Raw genomic sequence first — 17,818 nt, 5'->3', positions numbered from 1 at the left:
CTCAGGTCATGATCTCACAGTCCTGAGATCCAGCCTCAAATGGGGCTCCGTGCTGAGTGTGGAGCCTGCTTGGGATTCTCTCTCTCTCTCTCTCTCTCTCTCTCTCTCTCTCTCTTTCTCTGTCTCTCTCTGTCTCTCTTTCTGTCTGCCCCTCTCCCCAGCTTGCATGCACTCTCTAGAAAGAAAGAAAGAAAAAAAGGAAGGAAGGAAGGAAGGAAGGAAAAAGAATTCTGAGCAAGCCACTTGATTTCACTTCATTTTGTAAAAGGAGGTTATTTGCAAGCTCCTGGACTAATTAGTATCATTGCACAGTGCTTCTTGAAATGTGTTCTGAGGGCCTCTAAGGATTCCGATACCCTCTCAGTAAGGGGAGGGTGTTAGTAATGAAACTATACTTGTAATAATGCTGAGACATCATGTACCTTTTAAAGACTTCATTTTCAGGGGTTCCTGGGGAGCTCAGCCGGTTAAGCGTCGACTTTGGCTCAGGTCATGATCTCATGTGAGTTCGAGCCCCACATCGAGCTCACTGCTGTCAGCACAGAGCCTGCTTTGGATCCTTTGTCCCCTTTGCTCTCTGCCCCTCCCCCACTGGTTCTCTCTCTCTCTCTCTCAAAATAAATAAATAAACATTTAAGAAAACACCTCATTTTCACAGAGGGTTTTCCAGAAGCATAAGACATGTGACATTGTTGCTCTGATGGCTAGGAAAATGCTTGTGTCTTTATTTTTTAAAACAGAGGTCACATATACAAAAGCGTTTAGAGGTGTCGTGGCGCCAGGCGATGGGGAGGGTCAGAACGGCTGCTGCACACGACCTCAGACCTGGTCACTTGTCTGGAGGCTACGAAGATCACCTCCTCATTTCGTCGTGTCCCCGACCCAGCCCAGCGACCTCAGCTTCCCCCTCAGACTTTAGGAACAGACTTTATGGACACTCTTCTCTTGGTCCCAGACTAGGAGAGGCGCCCTGGCAGCCTGGCCCGCACCTGTGGGGGACTCAACAATGCCAGAAATGCATCCAAGTCCTAATCCCTGGAACCTGAGGCTGTCACCCTACAGGCAACGGGGAATTCGCAAATGTCACTGAGTGAAGGGGGCTGAGGTGGGAAATGACCCTGGACGATCTGGGTGGCCCTAAATGCCATCACACATGTCCTTGCTACAGGGAGACTGAGGGAGACTTGGACACACAGAGTAAGGAAAGGAGGCAGGGAGAAATTTGAGGGTGCCGTGCTGCGGGTTTGATGGTGCAGTAAGGGGCCACAGGCCAAGAAACGCACTCCCAGAAGCTGGAAAAAACAAGAAAATGGATTCTCCCCTAGGTCCTCAAATGGATCAAGGCCCTGCTGACACCTTGATTTCTGCCCAGCGACACAGCTTTCAGACTGCATGTGTGCTGCTTTAGGCCATAAGCCTGTGGCAATTTGTTACAGCAGCAACAGGAAACTAATACAAACTTCTCGGTTACTCTACGTGGTCATAAGCCCTCTGGGAGTAAAGAACCAGCTCATTCGTGCTCATCATTTTATCCCTGGAAACTAGATCAATGACAGGCACACAACAGGTGCTTAATAAATGTCTTCCAAAAAATAAATAATAAGTGAAGGCTCTGCAGTTGATATTTCCTTAAGGCATGTAGGAATGTAAACTCCAGTCAGCAGCGTTTTATTCTGTTTTGTCCCCTACCGCATCCTCAACCCAAAGTAGCAAACTATGAGGACTTGAAAGGCGTCTCTCAAAACTGTGCTGACGTCCTAACCCTGTGCCGATACATTGATCTTACCTGGAAATAGGGTCATTGCAGATATAATTGGTCAGGATGCGGTCACCCTGGAGTCGGGTGGGTCCCCTCCGATATGACTGGTGTCTTTATTAGAGGAGGAAGAAACACAGGGACAAGAACACCAGGGAGGAGGGGCCCGTGACGGCAGGGACTGACACGCCGCAGGCACATGCCCAGAAACGCCGGGACTACTGGCCACCGCCAGGAACAAGAAGCGGCGGGGAAGGACCTCCCCTCGAGTCTGCAGAGAATATGACCCTGCTGACCCGCAGCTTCCAGACCGGTTGCTCGGAGCCCCGAGTCGGTGGGGCTTTGTTGCGGTGGCCTTGGGAAAACGACAGTCCCTGACAGTGGGCACTCAACAAGTGCCTGCGGAATGAAAGGTAAGTGATATCCGCATGTTGCCTAAGTGCACAGAGGACCATGTGTCTTGGGCCAGATCATTCCAGAAACCATTCTTTCTTCCTGTGTATGGAAGGAAGCCGGATTTACTCAAAGTGCTCTGACTTAGAATCTTCCAGTCCACATTTCTCCACAAACATCTGGAGAAAAGATATTTGGAGCGAGTGCTGAGGTCTGTAAAAAAACGGCATGTCATGGCAATCTTTTCACGCCAGACACAAGCATTTTGGAAGGCTGGGCAGAGGGGTCAGGGGCCCACAAAAGCATTTGCACACACCGGCTCTCCATGATGTGACACATCGCAGTGTGTCACTCACATCGTGTGATTATCACCCTGCGTTTCCCTCTATCCAGTGGAAGTGACCATTTAGTTTGGAAAGTACCCCAATAGGAGCCTGTCTCCTGCAGAGAAGTTCCCTGGGAGCCCCCGTGTCCGTCTGTGCGGCCTGGACTGGCGCTCACCTGGTGCACTCCTCAAAGATGTCCTTGGAGGGGCTCTCCTTCAGTCTCAGCCTACATTCTCTCAGAACACGTGAAGGTACTTCTGGTAAAGGGGCTGCCGACTTCTTAATACAGGAAAGAGCAAATGCATAACAATTAGTGATTTCATAATTTACCAACTGTAAACAGAACCTGATGCTCACTGTAAAAAAAAAAATCATAACATCAAGTGTGAAATAACAAGCCAAGATGCCACCTTCACCCTCCACTCCAGTCCCATTTTCCAAGTTCACTTTGTCGTCTGCCTTTTAGATCTTTCCCTCCGCAGATCAACCAGAAGGAAAAGCAAGGTAGCCAAGAGGCATCTCACCGTGTTCACAGCATTATTCACAACATCCAACCTTCCACATTTAAATATGACGTTAGCCGTGCTTTGTGTATGACCTTTATCAGGTTGAGTGACTTCCCTTCCCTCCTCATTTGTTGAGGAAGGAGCCTTTGGAGTTTGCCAAATGGTTTTTCTGCCTCCACTAAGATGGTCATGTGGCAGGTTTTGTCCTTTATTAATATGCTCTGTTATAAGGTAATTGATTATCAGAGGTTGAATACACTTCGCATTCCTAGAATAAAACTCACTGGGCTTTGGTCATGATTTTTTTAAACTGTGAATCAAATGACTGGATTTCACTATTTGGGAAAACTGAAAACTAAGGAAAACTAAAATTGACTGAGTAAAAGGATAAAGAAAGGCAAGAGTGAATATACAGTCTCGCCTTACTCTTAGATCTTTAGAGTCTACATTGTTGGAATCTGAATAAAGGAGTTCCCTTTTCAAGATGCAGAAAAAGAAGCTTATTGTTTTTAAAGAAAAGACAAGAGAAAGGGAAACAACGATGAGGATGTGACCCGTTGTTACTTGTACATAAAGCACAACAATAGTTTCCTCAGTTGGTGTTAAGGAAAAAAAAGCTCCCAGGTTACACCATCTTCAGGCCCATAAACACCCCTCACTGGGCCATAGACACACGTGTGCCCCGCCCCTCCTCACCCCTCCCTTCCCCTCCCCACCCCTCCCCTCCCCTCCTACATCTGTCATGATTCCTTTTAAATTATGTCTTTTGGTGCACCTGGCTGGCTCAGTCAATAGAGAATGTGAGTCCTGACCTCGGGGTTGTAGATTTGAGCCCCATGCTGGGTGTAGAGATAGCTTAAAAATAAAATCTTCAGAGCATCTGGGGGCTCAGTCAGTTAAGCACCCGACTTCAGCTCAGGTCATGATCTGTGAGTGTGAGCCCTGCTTCTCTCTCTCTCTCTCTCTGCCCCTCACTCACTTGAGCCCTCTCTCTCAAAAAATAAAATATTTTAAAACTAAATACATAAAGCCTTTCTACTTGACAACCTCCCTCGCTATGTATTCCCTCAGGAAAGGTAAAGGAAAAACGAGTTAATACAACGGAAGAAGAACCTGAGAGGCAGGAGGGAAAGCTGGGGGAAGAACAGGAGGGCCCTGGGCTTGCCGCGGCCCACGGGCAACGACGTAACTGCCGAGTCACCCCGAACGCCCCGGAAATCGATTAGAGACTGGAATCTGCAGAACAAATTCCACAACTACAGAAGGGGCCACATGGAAGAAGATAGAAACGTGGAGGTGCCGCTTGGGGGAGAAACAGATCCTGGCAGTGGTGGTGGGGAGGGCATCGTGGAGGAGGAGAGGCCGACCAGCACGCGGGGAGCACGCGGGGGAGCACGCGGGGGAGCACGCGGGGAGCACCCGGGGCAGCACGCGGGGGAGCACGCAGGGAGCACGCGGGGGAGCACGCGGGGAGCACCCGGGGCAGCACGCGGGGGAGCACGCAGGGAGCACGCGGGGGAGCACGCGGGGAGCACCCGGGGCAGCACGCGGGGGAGCACGCAGGGAGCACGCGGGGGAGCACGCGGGGAGCACCCGGGGCAGCACGCGGGGGAGCACGCAGGGAGCACGCGGGGGAGCACGCGGGGAGCACCCGGGGCAGCACGCGGGGGAGCACGCAGGGAGCACGCGGGGGAGCACGCGGGGAGCACCCGGGGCAGCACGCGGGGGAGCACGCAGGGAGCACGCGGGGGAGCACGCGGGGAGCACCCGGGGCAGCACGCGGGGGAGCACGCAGGGAGCACGCGGGGGAGCACGCGGGGAGCACCCGGGGCAGCACGCGGGGGAGCACGCAGGGAGCACGCGGGGGAGCACGCGGGGAGCACCCGGGGCAGCACGCGGGGGAGCACGCAGGGAGCACGCGGGGGAGCACGCGGGGAGCACCCGGGGCAGCACGCGGGGGAGCACGCAGGGAGCACGCGGGGGAGCACGCGGGGAGCACCCGGGGCAGCACGCGGGGGAGCACGCAGGGAGCACGCGGGGGAGCACGCGGGGAGCACCCGGGGCAGCACGCGGGGGAGCACGCAGGGAGCACGCGGGGGAGCACGCGGGGAGCACCCGGGGCAGCACGCGGGGGAGCACGCAGGGAGCACGCGGGGGAGCACGCGGGGAGCACCCGGGGCAGCACGCGGGGGAGCACGCAGGGAGCACGCGGGGGAGCACGCGGGGAGCACCCGGGGCAGCACGCGGGGGAGCACGCGGGGAGCACGCGGGGGAGCACGCGGGGAGCACCCCGGGCAGCACGCGGGGGAGCACGCGGGGGAGCATGGGGGGGAGCACGCGGGGGAGCACGCGGGGGAGCACGCGGGGAGCACCCCGGGCAGCACGCGGGGGAGCACGCGGGGAGCACCCGGAGCAGCACGCGGGGGAGCACGCGGGGAGCACGCGGGGGAGCACGCGGGGGAGCATGGGGGGGAGCACGCGGGGAGCACGCGGGGGAGCAAACGGGGGAGCCCGCGGGGGAGCACGCCGGGCAGCACGCGCGGGAGCACGCGGGGGAGCACATGGGGGAGCACGTAGGGGAGCCCGCGGGGGAGCCCGCGGGGCAGCACGCAGGGGAGCAAACAGAGGAGCACGCAGGGGAGCACACGGGGCAACATACACGGGAGCACGCGGGGCAGACACAGCGCAGCACGCTGGGAAATCGAAGCCCCACAGCGACTGGCTTGGAAAGTGACAGTTCTTGCCACCAGCGGGGCGTGAAGCCGGGAGCCCGGGAGGCCAGCGCGCCGCTCTGGGATGGCCCAGGGGAGGCTGGGGCGGCTCCCGAGAGAAGGCAGGCACGCAGCCCGGACTCGCACGCGGAGACAGTGGCCGAAGCGAGCCCGGGGCGCCCGGGGGGGAGGTTAGCTGCTCACCTGGGAGCAAGTCTCGGAGCGGCCGTGCTCACGGAGGGAGCCCCCTGGGAGCAAAGGAACTAGCAGGTGCCATCTCCCTCCCCTGCCCCCCGTAAGCGCGGCTACGCCTGCGGGGAACAGCGCCACCGGCCCTCACCACTTACACCGCTTACACCAAGCCCCCCGCTGTGCTTTCCAAAAGCACCACCCTCCCCAGCCATGTGTGCCTCGTCCCAGCGGGCCAGGCCCCCTCCCCCAGAAGACCGGCCCAAGCCCCTGCCAACCCTGGGTCTCCCAACCCGGGAGTTTTCCGGAACCTCAGTTCTCGCGGAGGCAGCAACAGGTCACATTTCTCAGGCACACCAGGGCACCCCTAGAGGTACCAAACACTGCACACAACTGGCCTGAAGGATGAGGCGCCGGAGACACAAGAGCAGTGAGCACGTGGCACACACCGGAGACACTCCCAGGGCACCAGGGCCTGGGGACGGGGTCACCGCGCTGCGGGGCACTCTAGAACCTCTTCTTCAGACGGCCGTCACCCTCAGCAACAGCAGGAACGGGCACAGAGACATAGACAAAACGAGGAGACAGAACAAGGCCCGAGCCGGAGGGCCCAGCAAAACAGATACGAGCAGCGTGCCTGATGGAGTATTTAAAGCAGTGATCATAAGGATGCTCATTGGACTTCATAACCACAAATCGAAAACCACAAAAAAATGAGTAAAGAGGAAAAAAATGCAAATATATCACTAAAAACAACCAGCAAACTATAAAAGAGAGAAAGACAAGAAAGGATCAGAGAAAAGCTTCAGAAACAACCACAAAACAAGTAATAAAATGGCAATAAATACATATCTACCAATAATTACTTTGAGTGTAAATGGACTAAACGTTCCAATCAAAAGACCTAGGGTGACAAAATCGATTTTTTTAAAAAAAGGCCCATCTATATGCTGCCTACAAGGGACTCATTTTAGATGTAAAGACACTAGTGGATTGAAAGTGAGGAAAAAGAAAAATATCTATCAGACAAATGGAGGTCAAAAGAAAGCCTGAGGAGCAAAACTTATATCGGACAAAACAGATTTTAAAACAAAGACTGTAAAAAGGGGGAAAAGGACACTATATAAAAATAAAGAGGGCACACCAACAAGATGATATAGCAATTGTAAATATTTATGCACCCAACCCAAACACAGAAAACAGTTCGTAACAAACAGAAAAGATCTAATCAATAATAATACATCATTAAATCCATATATGAAAGACCCACTGCTAATACCATCCTCAATGAGGAAAAACTGAGAGCTTTCACCCTGAGATCAGAAACACGGCACGGATGTCTACTCTCACTGCTGTTATTCAACTTAGTGCTGGAAGTCCTATCCTCAGCAATCAGACAACACAAAGAAATAAAAGGCATCCAAATAGGCAAGGAAGAAGTCAAACTTTCACTCTTCGAAGATAACCTGATACTCTACATAGACCTGCTAGAGCTGATCCATGAATTCAACAAAGCTGTAGGATACAAAATCAATGTACAGAAATCGGTTGCATTTCTACACGCCAATAATGAAGCAGCAGTAAGAGAAATCAAGGAATCAATCCCATTTACACTTACACCAAAAACCACAAGATACCTAGGAATAAACCTAACCAAAGATGTTAAAGATCTGTATGCTGAAAACTATAGGAAGCTTATGAAAGAAACTGAAGAAGACACACAAAGAAATAAAAAAACATTCTATGCTCCTGGATTGGAAGAACAAGTATTGTTTAAAATGTTGATACTACCCAAAACAATCTACACATTTGATGCAATCCCTGTCAAAATAACACCAGCATTCTTCACAGAGTTAGAACAATCCTAAAATTAGTGTGGAACCACAAAAGACTCCGAATACCCAAAGTAATGTTGAAAAAGAAAACCAAAGCTGGAGGCATCACAATTCCAGACTTCAAGATGCATTACAAAGCTGTAATCATCAAGACAGTATGGTATTGACACAAAAACAGACACATAGATCGATGGAATAGAATAGAGAACCCAGAAATGGACCCACATATATATGGCCAACACTCTTTGACAAAGCAGGAAAGAGTATCCAGTGGAAAAAAGGCAGCGTCTTCAGCAAATGGTGCTGGGAGAACTGGACAGTGACATGCAGGAGAATAAACCTGGACCACTGTCTTATACCATACACACAAATGGATGAAAGACCTAAGCATGAGACAGGAAACCAATCAAAATCCTACAGGAGAAAACAGGCAGCAAGCTCTTTGACCTCGGCCACAGCAGCTTCTTACTTGACACATCTCCAGGGGCAAAGGAAATAAAAGCAAAAATGAACTATTGGGACCTCGTCAAGATAAAAAGCTTCTGTACAACAAAGGAAACAATCACCAAAACTAAAAGGCAACCAACGGAATGGGAGGGGATATTTGCAAATGACAAATCAGGTAAAGGATTAGTATCCAAAATCTATAAAGAACTTACCAAGCGCAACACCCAAAAAACAAATAATCCAGTGGAGAAACGGGCAGGAGACATGAATAGACACTTTACCAAAGAAGACATCCAGATGGCCAACAGATACATGAAAAGATGCTCAACATCACTCATCATCAGGGAAATACAAATCAAAACCACAATGAGATACCACCTCACACCTGTCAGAATGGCTAACATTAACAATTCAGGAAACAACAGATGTTGGTGAGGACGCAGAGAAAGAGGAACCCTCTTGCACTGGTGGTGGGAATGCAAATTGGTGCAGCCGCTCTGGAAAACAATATGAAGTTTCCCCAAAAAGTTAAAAATAAAACTACCCTACAATCTAGTAATTGCACTACTAAATCTACTAAACCAAAAAGCATAAAAACGAAGGTCCATTAAAGCTTTTAGGAGAAAAATGTTATTTTCAGTTCAAGACAGACAAATGAAATTCTCTAATTCTGTATTCTGTTTGAGGAAACAGAAACTTTTAAATTGGTTGAATCAACTTTCTAAGAGATTTGTTAATTTTCTTACTGACACAAAAGAAAATGCTTAAGAAGAGTATTTATAAGAAATTAAAGGTCTTGACGTACTGATTATATCTTACCCAGCTAAGTACACATGGCTATGTGGTCTAATTATCTCGGTAAGTATTCACAACTCTGCACATCTACAGAAGCAGGCGCACCTCGGCGGCACTGAAGAATGTGCCTAAGATGGACTGTCCACAACTTCTGCGGTCCTCGTCATCGGCCACCTCATATTCTGCCTGATGGTAGAGATGAGAACAAAGAAAAAGTGTAGTTAAACTTCCCCAGCTTCATGAAGTTTCAAATTCTCTGACTTGTTACCCTATGAACCACAGAGAAGTTCTAATTGGTTTGATATTGACCAAGTACCTGCAGCTCTTCTTTGGGAAACTAATGGCAACAGTTTTCTCTAAAGGGTGAATATGCAGTAGAGCAACACATCCCATAATACCCTGTCATATCACACTTTCCGCCCTTACATGTGGCCGAGTAAAATAGCATCAAATAAAGAGCTTTGGTTGTTCTAGGCAATAGCAGTTTAGAAATGTCCAAGAGGTACTGCAGAAACACCTGAGTACAGACCTCCCAGAGAAGTCACATAGCTTCACAGATGTCAGACGAGGGACCCTAGCGAGGATACTACCACACAGGCCAGAAAACAGAGGAAGGGTCAAGGCAGAACCTGATCAAGATCTAAGCATCCACAAAGGATAAGCAAGGAAGAAACTGAAAAGAAAGAGAAGGGAGAAAAACAGAGCAGAAATCATAAAAGCCTGGATAAGAATTTCAAGAAGAAGCCACTCAACAGTCAATGACCTGGAGACTGGGGCCCGGGGAGGCCTCCGCACAGCCACTGGGCTCTGCACGCTGGGGCCTTGCAGAGCGGTGAGGCTGACTAGATGGGGCCAAAGAGATTAGTGAGGAAACCAGAGCAGGGCAGAACTGTCCCGGTCACCTGCTGGCCCCCCAACAACAACAGCCTCCTAGCACCACCCGGAGGTCCAAACCTGAACCGGCGTCAGCAAGGCAGCTCAGCCATTTTGAAATAAACAAGAAGCGTAGGTCCCTGAATTCTTAGATTATAGCAGCTTGGCAAATATAAGCCAATGCATGAAGACATAGCTACGCTCTCCTCCCGGAGTCGGGGAGCCGTGCCCCACTACACCAAGTTCTAGCTGGAAGAAAATCACCTCCTTTCAAAGCGCTGTCTTATTCTAGCAAAGGGACAGGAAGGAAAGGGCTGCTGGAGCCCCAGGGAGAAAAGGGAAGAGTCTCACGGGGTTTCCTGAAAGGACTCAGGCGCACTCCATTCTACCATGCTTTGCTTTATTGCGCTTCACAAATAACACATTCTTTTTTAATTGAAGGTTTATAACGACCCTGCAATGAGCAGGTCTATTGGTGTCATTTTCCCAACGGCACTTGCTCATGTCATGTCTCTGGCACGATTTGGAAGTTCCTGCTGTATTTCAAACTTTTTCATCATCATTATGTTTGTTTTGGTGATCTTTGGCCAGTGACTGGTTTGGGACGACACGAACCGCACTCACATAAATGTGGTGCGCGTTCTCACTGCTCCGCTGACCAGCCATTCCCCTCCCCCCTCCTGGGGCCTCCCTATTCCCTGGGACATGACGATATTGAAATTAGGCCAATTAATAACACTACAATGGCTTCTAAGTAAGTGTTCAAGCAAAAGAAGGGTCAATCGACGTGGCAGACTTCTATGTTGTCTTATGGTAAGACACTGCCACAGACCCCCACGTCAGCAGCCCCCACCACGGTCAGTCAGGAGCCATGGACATCAAAGCAAGACCCTCCGCCAGAAAAAAGATGACAACTTGCTGAAAGGTCAGATGATAGTTCGCATTTTTAGCAACAGACTATTTTTTTAATTAAGGTATGTACATTGTTTTTTTAGACATAATGTTATTGTACGGTTAATAGACTACAGTATAGTATAGAGGTAACCTTTTTTAATGTTTATTTATTGTTTTGAGAGAGACAGAGTGAGCAGAGAAGGGGCAGAGAGAGAGTGACAGAAGATCTGAAGCAGCTCCAGGCTCTGCTGACAGCAGAAAGCCCAATGCAAGGCTTGAACCCGCCAACCATGATATCATGACCTGAGCCACCCAGGTGTCCCTAGACATAACTTTTATATGCAATGGGAAACAAAATGAATTCATTTGACTCGCTTCATTGTGATATTCGCTTGTGGGGCATAAGTTTAAGAATTCCCTGAGCATGCACCAATGGGTTAACAAGGCTTAGGGTGGAAAGCCATCACAGGGCGAAAGTGCCCCCAGTGTAGAACGAAGCATGGAGCAGAAAGACGCTCCACAGGATGAAAAGTGTCCGAGAACAGTTCCAAGTTAAAAGCCCCCGCAGCAGGGAGAAAAGTCCAGAGCTAACTAGCAAGAACAATGCCTTGTTAGCCCTGAGGTAGCACATTTCGTCTGACACTGCCCCTAGAAAACTTAAGATAAAGAGACACGGTGCCTGGTGCCTGCAGTAAACAGCCGTCTGCTCGGTGCTAGGACTTTGATTTGTATTAACCCAAACCCCTAACACCGCATACCTTTGAGACCCCGTTTCTCTCACACACACGAGTTAATGGTCACCGTTTGTCTCTTTCTGCACATCCGCCATGTATTGAGCCTTCTGACCCTAATAAACACGGGGCAAGGACCCTTACTCAAGGCCCTTGTCTCCTCTCTGACATTAGCCTCTCTCATATCCAATTCTGCATCCGCTCTCTTCCTGGACAAGAGAGAACTCCAGACTCACAGTCTGTGACCCTCGCTTCACTGCCACAGTCTGGAGCTGGACCTGATCCACAATATCTCCGAGTGTGCCTGCATTGACCATATGTTAGAAGGAGGATCACCTGCTTCCAGACTCCAGTTGACCACAGGCAACTGAAGCCACGGAAGGTAAAACTGCGGATAAGGGGGAATATCATATAGGGACTTCCATACCAAGGTAACATGACACTGAGAAGCTAATTTATCCCCTCTTACCATCATTGCCAAGGTCTACTTAGAGAGATCTAAGTTTTTAGATCTAGCCTCTTAATTTCCAAAAGCACAAGACTGGGTGTTTCACCACTGAGACACATTGCTCACCACTGCATCTAGGAACTTGATGTAGATCTTTAGATCATTTCTTGTATCACAGAACTGCCTGAAGAGAAGTCTTCCTATTGGCTGCTTGTCACAAAGGCTGTTATAATCCTTTTCTGGATGGAGAAAGGGGATAAGAAACGAACAAATATATTCATTACAATTCAGAAAGTGCTTTTCTGAGCCTGCTGTTTTCACCTGATAAAATAAAAGTCAATAATAGTATTTGCAGTGTTTTTTTAAACCACTGGTTTGTTTACTAATCTAGACTGGGTTATCATGAATATTTATAATTCCTACACAGAGCGAAAGGTAGCTGGAGAACTGATAACGGTGTGTGAGGCAAATGGCCCCGGAGATGTCTCTGCTCCCCTGCAAAGGGAATGATGCATGGAAGCAGCATTCCCTGGGGAACTGAGCAGCCGCAGTCACAGCAAAGGAAAAGAGGGGCAAGAAAGAGACCCCACTCCATCCCTGTACAGGCCTGACCCCCCCCCAGTGTGTTCGGGACAAGTTGCATGTATGTAAAATACACCACAGGCATGTACTAAATTACATTTTTTAAAATTCTTTGCCATTTTGCTACCTTTTTACACTTTTACAAGTTACAATTATATATTCCTAATTATTTTTTTAAAGACACACACTGAGATTTGATTTTATTTTAGAGAGAGAGAGATTGAGTGCATGTGTAAGTTGGGGAGGGGTAGAGGGGGAGAAAGAGGGAGAGAGAGGGAGGGAGGAAGGGAGAGAGAGAGAGAGAGAGAGAGAGAGAGAATGAATCTTAAGTAGGCTCCATGCCCGATGCAGAGCACTGCTCGGGCTCTATCTCACAACCAGGGCTCAATCTCACAACTGTGAGATCATGACCTGAGTCAAAATCAAGAGCCAGACACTGAACCAACTGAACCACACAGGTGCCCCTGTGCTTAATTATTTTTTAACTGCTCTTATTTTTTTTTCTTCTCAATAGGATAATACATTATATACCTTAACCTTAGCCCAAACACTGATATTGTTTTGAGAACAAGGCACTAATATTTAGTCAAAGTATCAAGAGGGATATAAAACAAAAATGATGGGGTGCCTGGGTGGCTAAGTTGGTTAAGTGTCCAATTCTTGATCTCAGTTCAGTTCTTGATATCATGGTTGTGAGTTCAAGTACCACAATGGGCTCCACTCTGGGCATCAACCCTACTTAAAACAAACAAACAAACACAAAAATGTTATGTTCAAAATAGCTTAAACATCGCCATGAAGGGGTGCCTGGGTGGCTCAGTTGGTTAAGCATCCAACTTCGGCTCAGGTCGTGATCTCACAGTTCATGAGATTGAGCCCTGTGTCGGGCTCTGTGCTGACAGCTCAGAGCCTGGTGCCTGCTTCAGGTTCTGTGTCTCCCTCTCTCTCTGCCCCTCCCCTGCTCATGCTCTGTCTCTTTCTCTCTCAAAAATGAATTAAACATTTGAAAAAACAACAACAACAACAACAACATTGCCAAGAAAATCAGTTGCTCTGAACCTGAAATGAACATTATGTTCAGGTACTCAAAGTGGTTCTAAAGCTGAAGAATTAAATAAAATTCATGAAAAATAAGCAAGCCATAACAAATTCCTCAATTAAAAGGTTTGTTAATGCCAAGTAATTCTTGGAATCTAAACAACCCTACTCTGGGTCACTGAGTTTGCATATGGAAAAGAACAGGCAAGGAGGTAGGTATTTTGGTTGCCAGTGCACAATTGCTTGTTTCAACAAACAACAGTTTTGCAAAAATTCCACTACTCACTTTGTCTAACTTTACTACCACATTTTATTTTAGGGATACTATATTTAAAAAACAGGGGGCACCTGGGTGACTCAATCAGTTAAGCGTCCGACTTCAGCTCAGGCCATGGTCTCACAGTTTGTGGGTTTGAGACTTGCATCAGGCTCTATGCTGACAGCTCAGAGCCTGGTGCCTGCTTTGGATTCTGTGTGTGTCTCTCTCTGTCTCTCTCTTTGCCCCTCCTTTGCTCGTTCTCTCCTTCTTTCAAAAATAAACTTTAGGGGCGCCTGGGTGGCTCAGTCCGTTAAGCGTCCAACTTCGGCTCAGGTCATGATCTCACGGTTTGTGGGTTCGAGCCCTACGTCGGGCTCTGTGCTGACAGCTCAGAGCCTGGAGCCTGTTTCAGATTCTGTATCTCCCTCTCTCTCTGACCCTCCCCTGCTCATACTCTCTCTCTCTCTCTCAGAAATTAAAAAGAAAAAAATAAACTTTAAAAACACATATTTAAAATTAAAAAAAAAAAAAAAAAGAACCCCTCAGCTGAAACCCTGGACACAAGCTGGACTCCCTGAGGGAGCTGCCCACACACCAGGATCACACACAAGGCCCTGCCCACATAGACCTCTTGGGAACTGCTCCCTGCTGAGGGCCACCTAGGCCCTGGGGCAGTGGAGGTACCGTGGGGGCAGGAAGGGCTGGGGCAAGGGGGCGGCCAGCGGTGAGACCCGTCGGGGGCCAGAACGAAGGTAGCAGAATGGGAAGAAAGAGGCCAATTCTCTGGCGACAAATGAACCTCACAAGGCAACTTGTTCAACTTCGGTCAAGTCTCCCCCTTAACAGTGCGGACTTCATGACAGGAACCAGGGGAGCCGTCTTTGCAAGGAACCCACAATCTACCCAGGGGACCACGAGGACTCAGGTGGCCCGCGGCAGCCCCACTCATGGAGACGGGAACCTGGGCGCAGAGCAGGCCAGGGAAGACAGACCCGGACTCTGGTGCGCTGGGGGGCCCCGTGGGGACATCCGCAGTTTAAGCACTGCTCAACACGGGCGCCTGGGGGGCTCAGCTGCTTAAGCCTCTGGCTCTTGATCTCAGCTCAGGTCACGATCCCGAGGTTTGTGGGATGGAGCCCAGGCGGGGCTCTGCACTGGCATTATGGGGCCTGCTGAGGATTCTGTCCTCTCCCAATCTCTCTGCCCCTCCCCCGCTCTCTCTCCTCTCTAACCCCTCCCCCACTCGCGTGCACACAGGTCCTCCCTCTCTTTCTCTCTCTCTCTCTCAAAATAAATAAACTTAAAAAGATAGTTTTGTTTTGTTTTTTAAAAAGAACAGCCCCAGAGCCCCGGAGACGCGGGGAGGGAGCAGTGCAGAGAGGAGGGGCCACGCAGCGGGCCAGGAGGCAACAGCCCCACATCTCAAGTTTATGGGGTGAGAGGGGGGCGCATAACTGTGGGTACATGTTTCCGATTGTTTTGTTGCATTTTACATTTATATCATCCTTAGACACTAAAAAACCCTTGCTTACTAGAGATGGATTCCATTCAAACTTTCCAAATTTATTTCTTGATTACCCTTAATTTCATCCAGAACTCTGCTAGATCTGAGTCCTCACTTACAAAGGAAGCTACCTAACTGGCTCTAGAAGTCTTAATTCAGGTGCAGCAGGAAGAACTAAGGTGATTTGCACTTTCAAGTCTACATCCAAAAGCTCAGACGTTGCATACATTTCTATCCTAACTACAAAATCTCTGAGTAAATGATCACAGGACACAAGCCACCCTTGCTGAAAGATCTTTAAAAACATAAACACAGGGTAACAGCCCCTTGGATGTTTCAGGAAGGAAGCAGGGCAAAATCAAAGAGCATGGGGAAGTCTAGGTCAAGGCTGAGTCACGTGACACGCGCCTCTCTCCCCTCTGGAAAATGACACTGCCACCCTCGGCCCACAGTGCTGGATATGTGCAGGGACTGGAGGGACTCAGCACACCACCTGGCTGGGCAGACTGTCCCTCGACGGGACCTGGGGACAGGCCGGCCCTGCAGCGTGGTGAGGGGACAGCATTGATACGGGCGCCTCACGGGAAAAGGTCTAATTTTACCCAGTCCAATTGTTTTAGATTGGCTCAGGTACAATAGCAAAAATTATGCCTGATTCCAAAAGACCTTAATTCTAAAGTCTTCCACTTATATTTGGGTGGTGAGAACATAGGTGATTATTTATTCAGTAAAGCCCTTTTTCTATTTCAAAATATTTCATCACACAATTTTCTCCATCCTGCAGCAATTCAAAATTTTCACATTGATGACATTAACAGAACTTTAAAGAAATTGGGGCGCCCGGGTGGCTTAGTCGGTTAAGCGTCTGACTTTCGCTCAGGTCATGATCTCGCGGTTCGTGGGTTCAAGCCCCGCGTCGGGCTCTGTGCTGACTGCCAGCTCAGAGCCTGGAGCCTGTTTCAGTCTGTGACTCCCTCTCTCTCTGACCCTCCCCTGCTCACGCTGTCTCTCTCTCTCTCTCCCCTAGAAATAAATAAAAACATTAAAAAAAAAAAATTAAAAAAAAAAAAAAAAAGAAATGACAGCAACATCACAAAACCCATGGGAAGTTATATAATCAGGGAACTTTAAAAAAAACGTTTCTCTAAACCAGTCTAAAACAAATCTGGCATTTAAATAATCACCAAAAAAACCTATTTCCTTTTACCTTATCAGGCTCACAATTCCATGATGGTATCACTTTCCCATGCATTAGACTTCACATGCTGCTAAGATCAAACACCATAACCTATAGAAACGTGCCACCAAATACGAGGTCTCAGAAGCAGCAGGCAGCCAGCTTCCGTCCTCCCGTCAGGCCCTGGTCCCACGGGAAGAAGATCTGGCCCTTGTGACCCCTCAGAGGCTGCACAGTGAGCTTTCCGCTGTCCCAGTCACGAGGGAGCAGGTGCCCCACGGGAGTTCAGGCCACAGAGGGGAGGAGCCCCGCCGCCGTGGTCAGGGAGGGTCAGCGCCGAAGCCTTCCAAGTCGGAGCCCTCGGTGCACCAGAGTCAACGTCCGCTGCCAAGAGGCTCTCTCCCGTGGGCAGTGTTGGGGGGGTGGGGGGGAGCTGGCCACGTGAGACACCGTGTTTGGAAGTGCGCCAAACCCTGAGGCAAGGATGAGCCGCTGACCAGAAGCACTCTCGCTTCCTTTCAAAGTGATCCTCCTCCAGAAAGAGCCCTAACTCAAAAGTTTTAGAGCTCACGGATCCTCTACGACCCACCAATTTAGAACCACCGAAGGATAAACATTAGAAAGGCCCAACATGTGCTTATGACCACATGAAATCATACACGTGTAAACTAATAAAGTTAACAAAGAGCTGCACACAGTGGAGGGTGTCTGGTGGAAACTGTCGGATTCAGTGAGAAAGTCGGCTTGTACATCTTCCCTGAAGCAATTTCGCTAACGTCACCAAGTCACTCATTCCTGCATTCATTCACTTAACAAAACTGTGGGTGAAACAGACACCTTGACCTTGGGACAAGTCCAGTGGTCGCTCAACCTCTGCGCTGACACGCCCACCAGCCTGCAGCCACCCTGGTCCCCAGTTCTCTGGACCCCTGCGCTCCCCAGACTCACCTGGCCCCTCCTTGGTCGGCTCCGCCCGAGCCACACCAGGATGCAAGGTCCTCTGAACCTGCTCAAGGGTCCTTTCCCCTCCCCCCGTCTCTAGGAAGAGCTTATCCACTCTCAGTCATGACCGCTACACATCCAGACCCAGACTCTTCAGATCTCTAAGCATGTACGTGCAGCCTCCGTCCACACAGAGCTCCTCACACCGTGAGCCCGATCTCAGGGGGTGGACCAGACGTGGAAGCCACCCTTAGTACCACTACCTTCCTGCTTCCACATGTAAATCAGTCTGATTCTACTTCCTTTTTTTTTTTTTTTTTTTTAAATTTTTTAATGTTTTTTATTTATTTCTAGGAGAGAGAGAGAGAGCGTGAGCAGGGGAGGGTCAGAGAGAGAGGGAGTCACAGACTGA

General features: G+C 49.6%; 1 protein-coding gene across 2 annotated transcripts in view; it reads right to left on the bottom strand.

Moving 5' to 3' along the window:
* Positions 1 to 17,818, bottom strand: part of GRK4 (G protein-coupled receptor kinase 4) — a 102,240-nt gene that overhangs the window by 49,204 nt on the left and 35,218 nt on the right. The window contains exons 3-5 of one of the 2 annotated variants that reach the window (XM_039232054.1): positions 12,031 to 12,143; positions 9,064 to 9,144; positions 2,651 to 2,754 (exon numbers count right to left, since the gene is read on the bottom strand). In XM_039232054.1, the coding sequence (XP_039087985.1) occupies positions 2,651 to 2,754; positions 9,064 to 9,144; positions 12,031 to 12,143 (298 nt within the window). Of the gene's footprint in view, positions 1 to 2,650; positions 2,755 to 9,063; positions 9,145 to 12,030; positions 12,144 to 17,818 lie in introns of those variants that run through there. The other variant, XM_039232055.1, reaches the window with a different exon arrangement.

This window comes from Hyaena hyaena, unplaced genomic scaffold, assembly GCF_003009895.1.
Source record: "Hyaena hyaena isolate Hyena2069 unplaced genomic scaffold, ASM300989v1 scaffold_63, whole genome shotgun sequence".
NCBI classification, from domain to species: Eukaryota; Metazoa; Chordata; class Mammalia; order Carnivora; family Hyaenidae; genus Hyaena; species Hyaena hyaena.
Note: the sequence above shows the minus strand (reverse complement) of the source record. Positions and strands in the feature narration are given on the sequence as shown.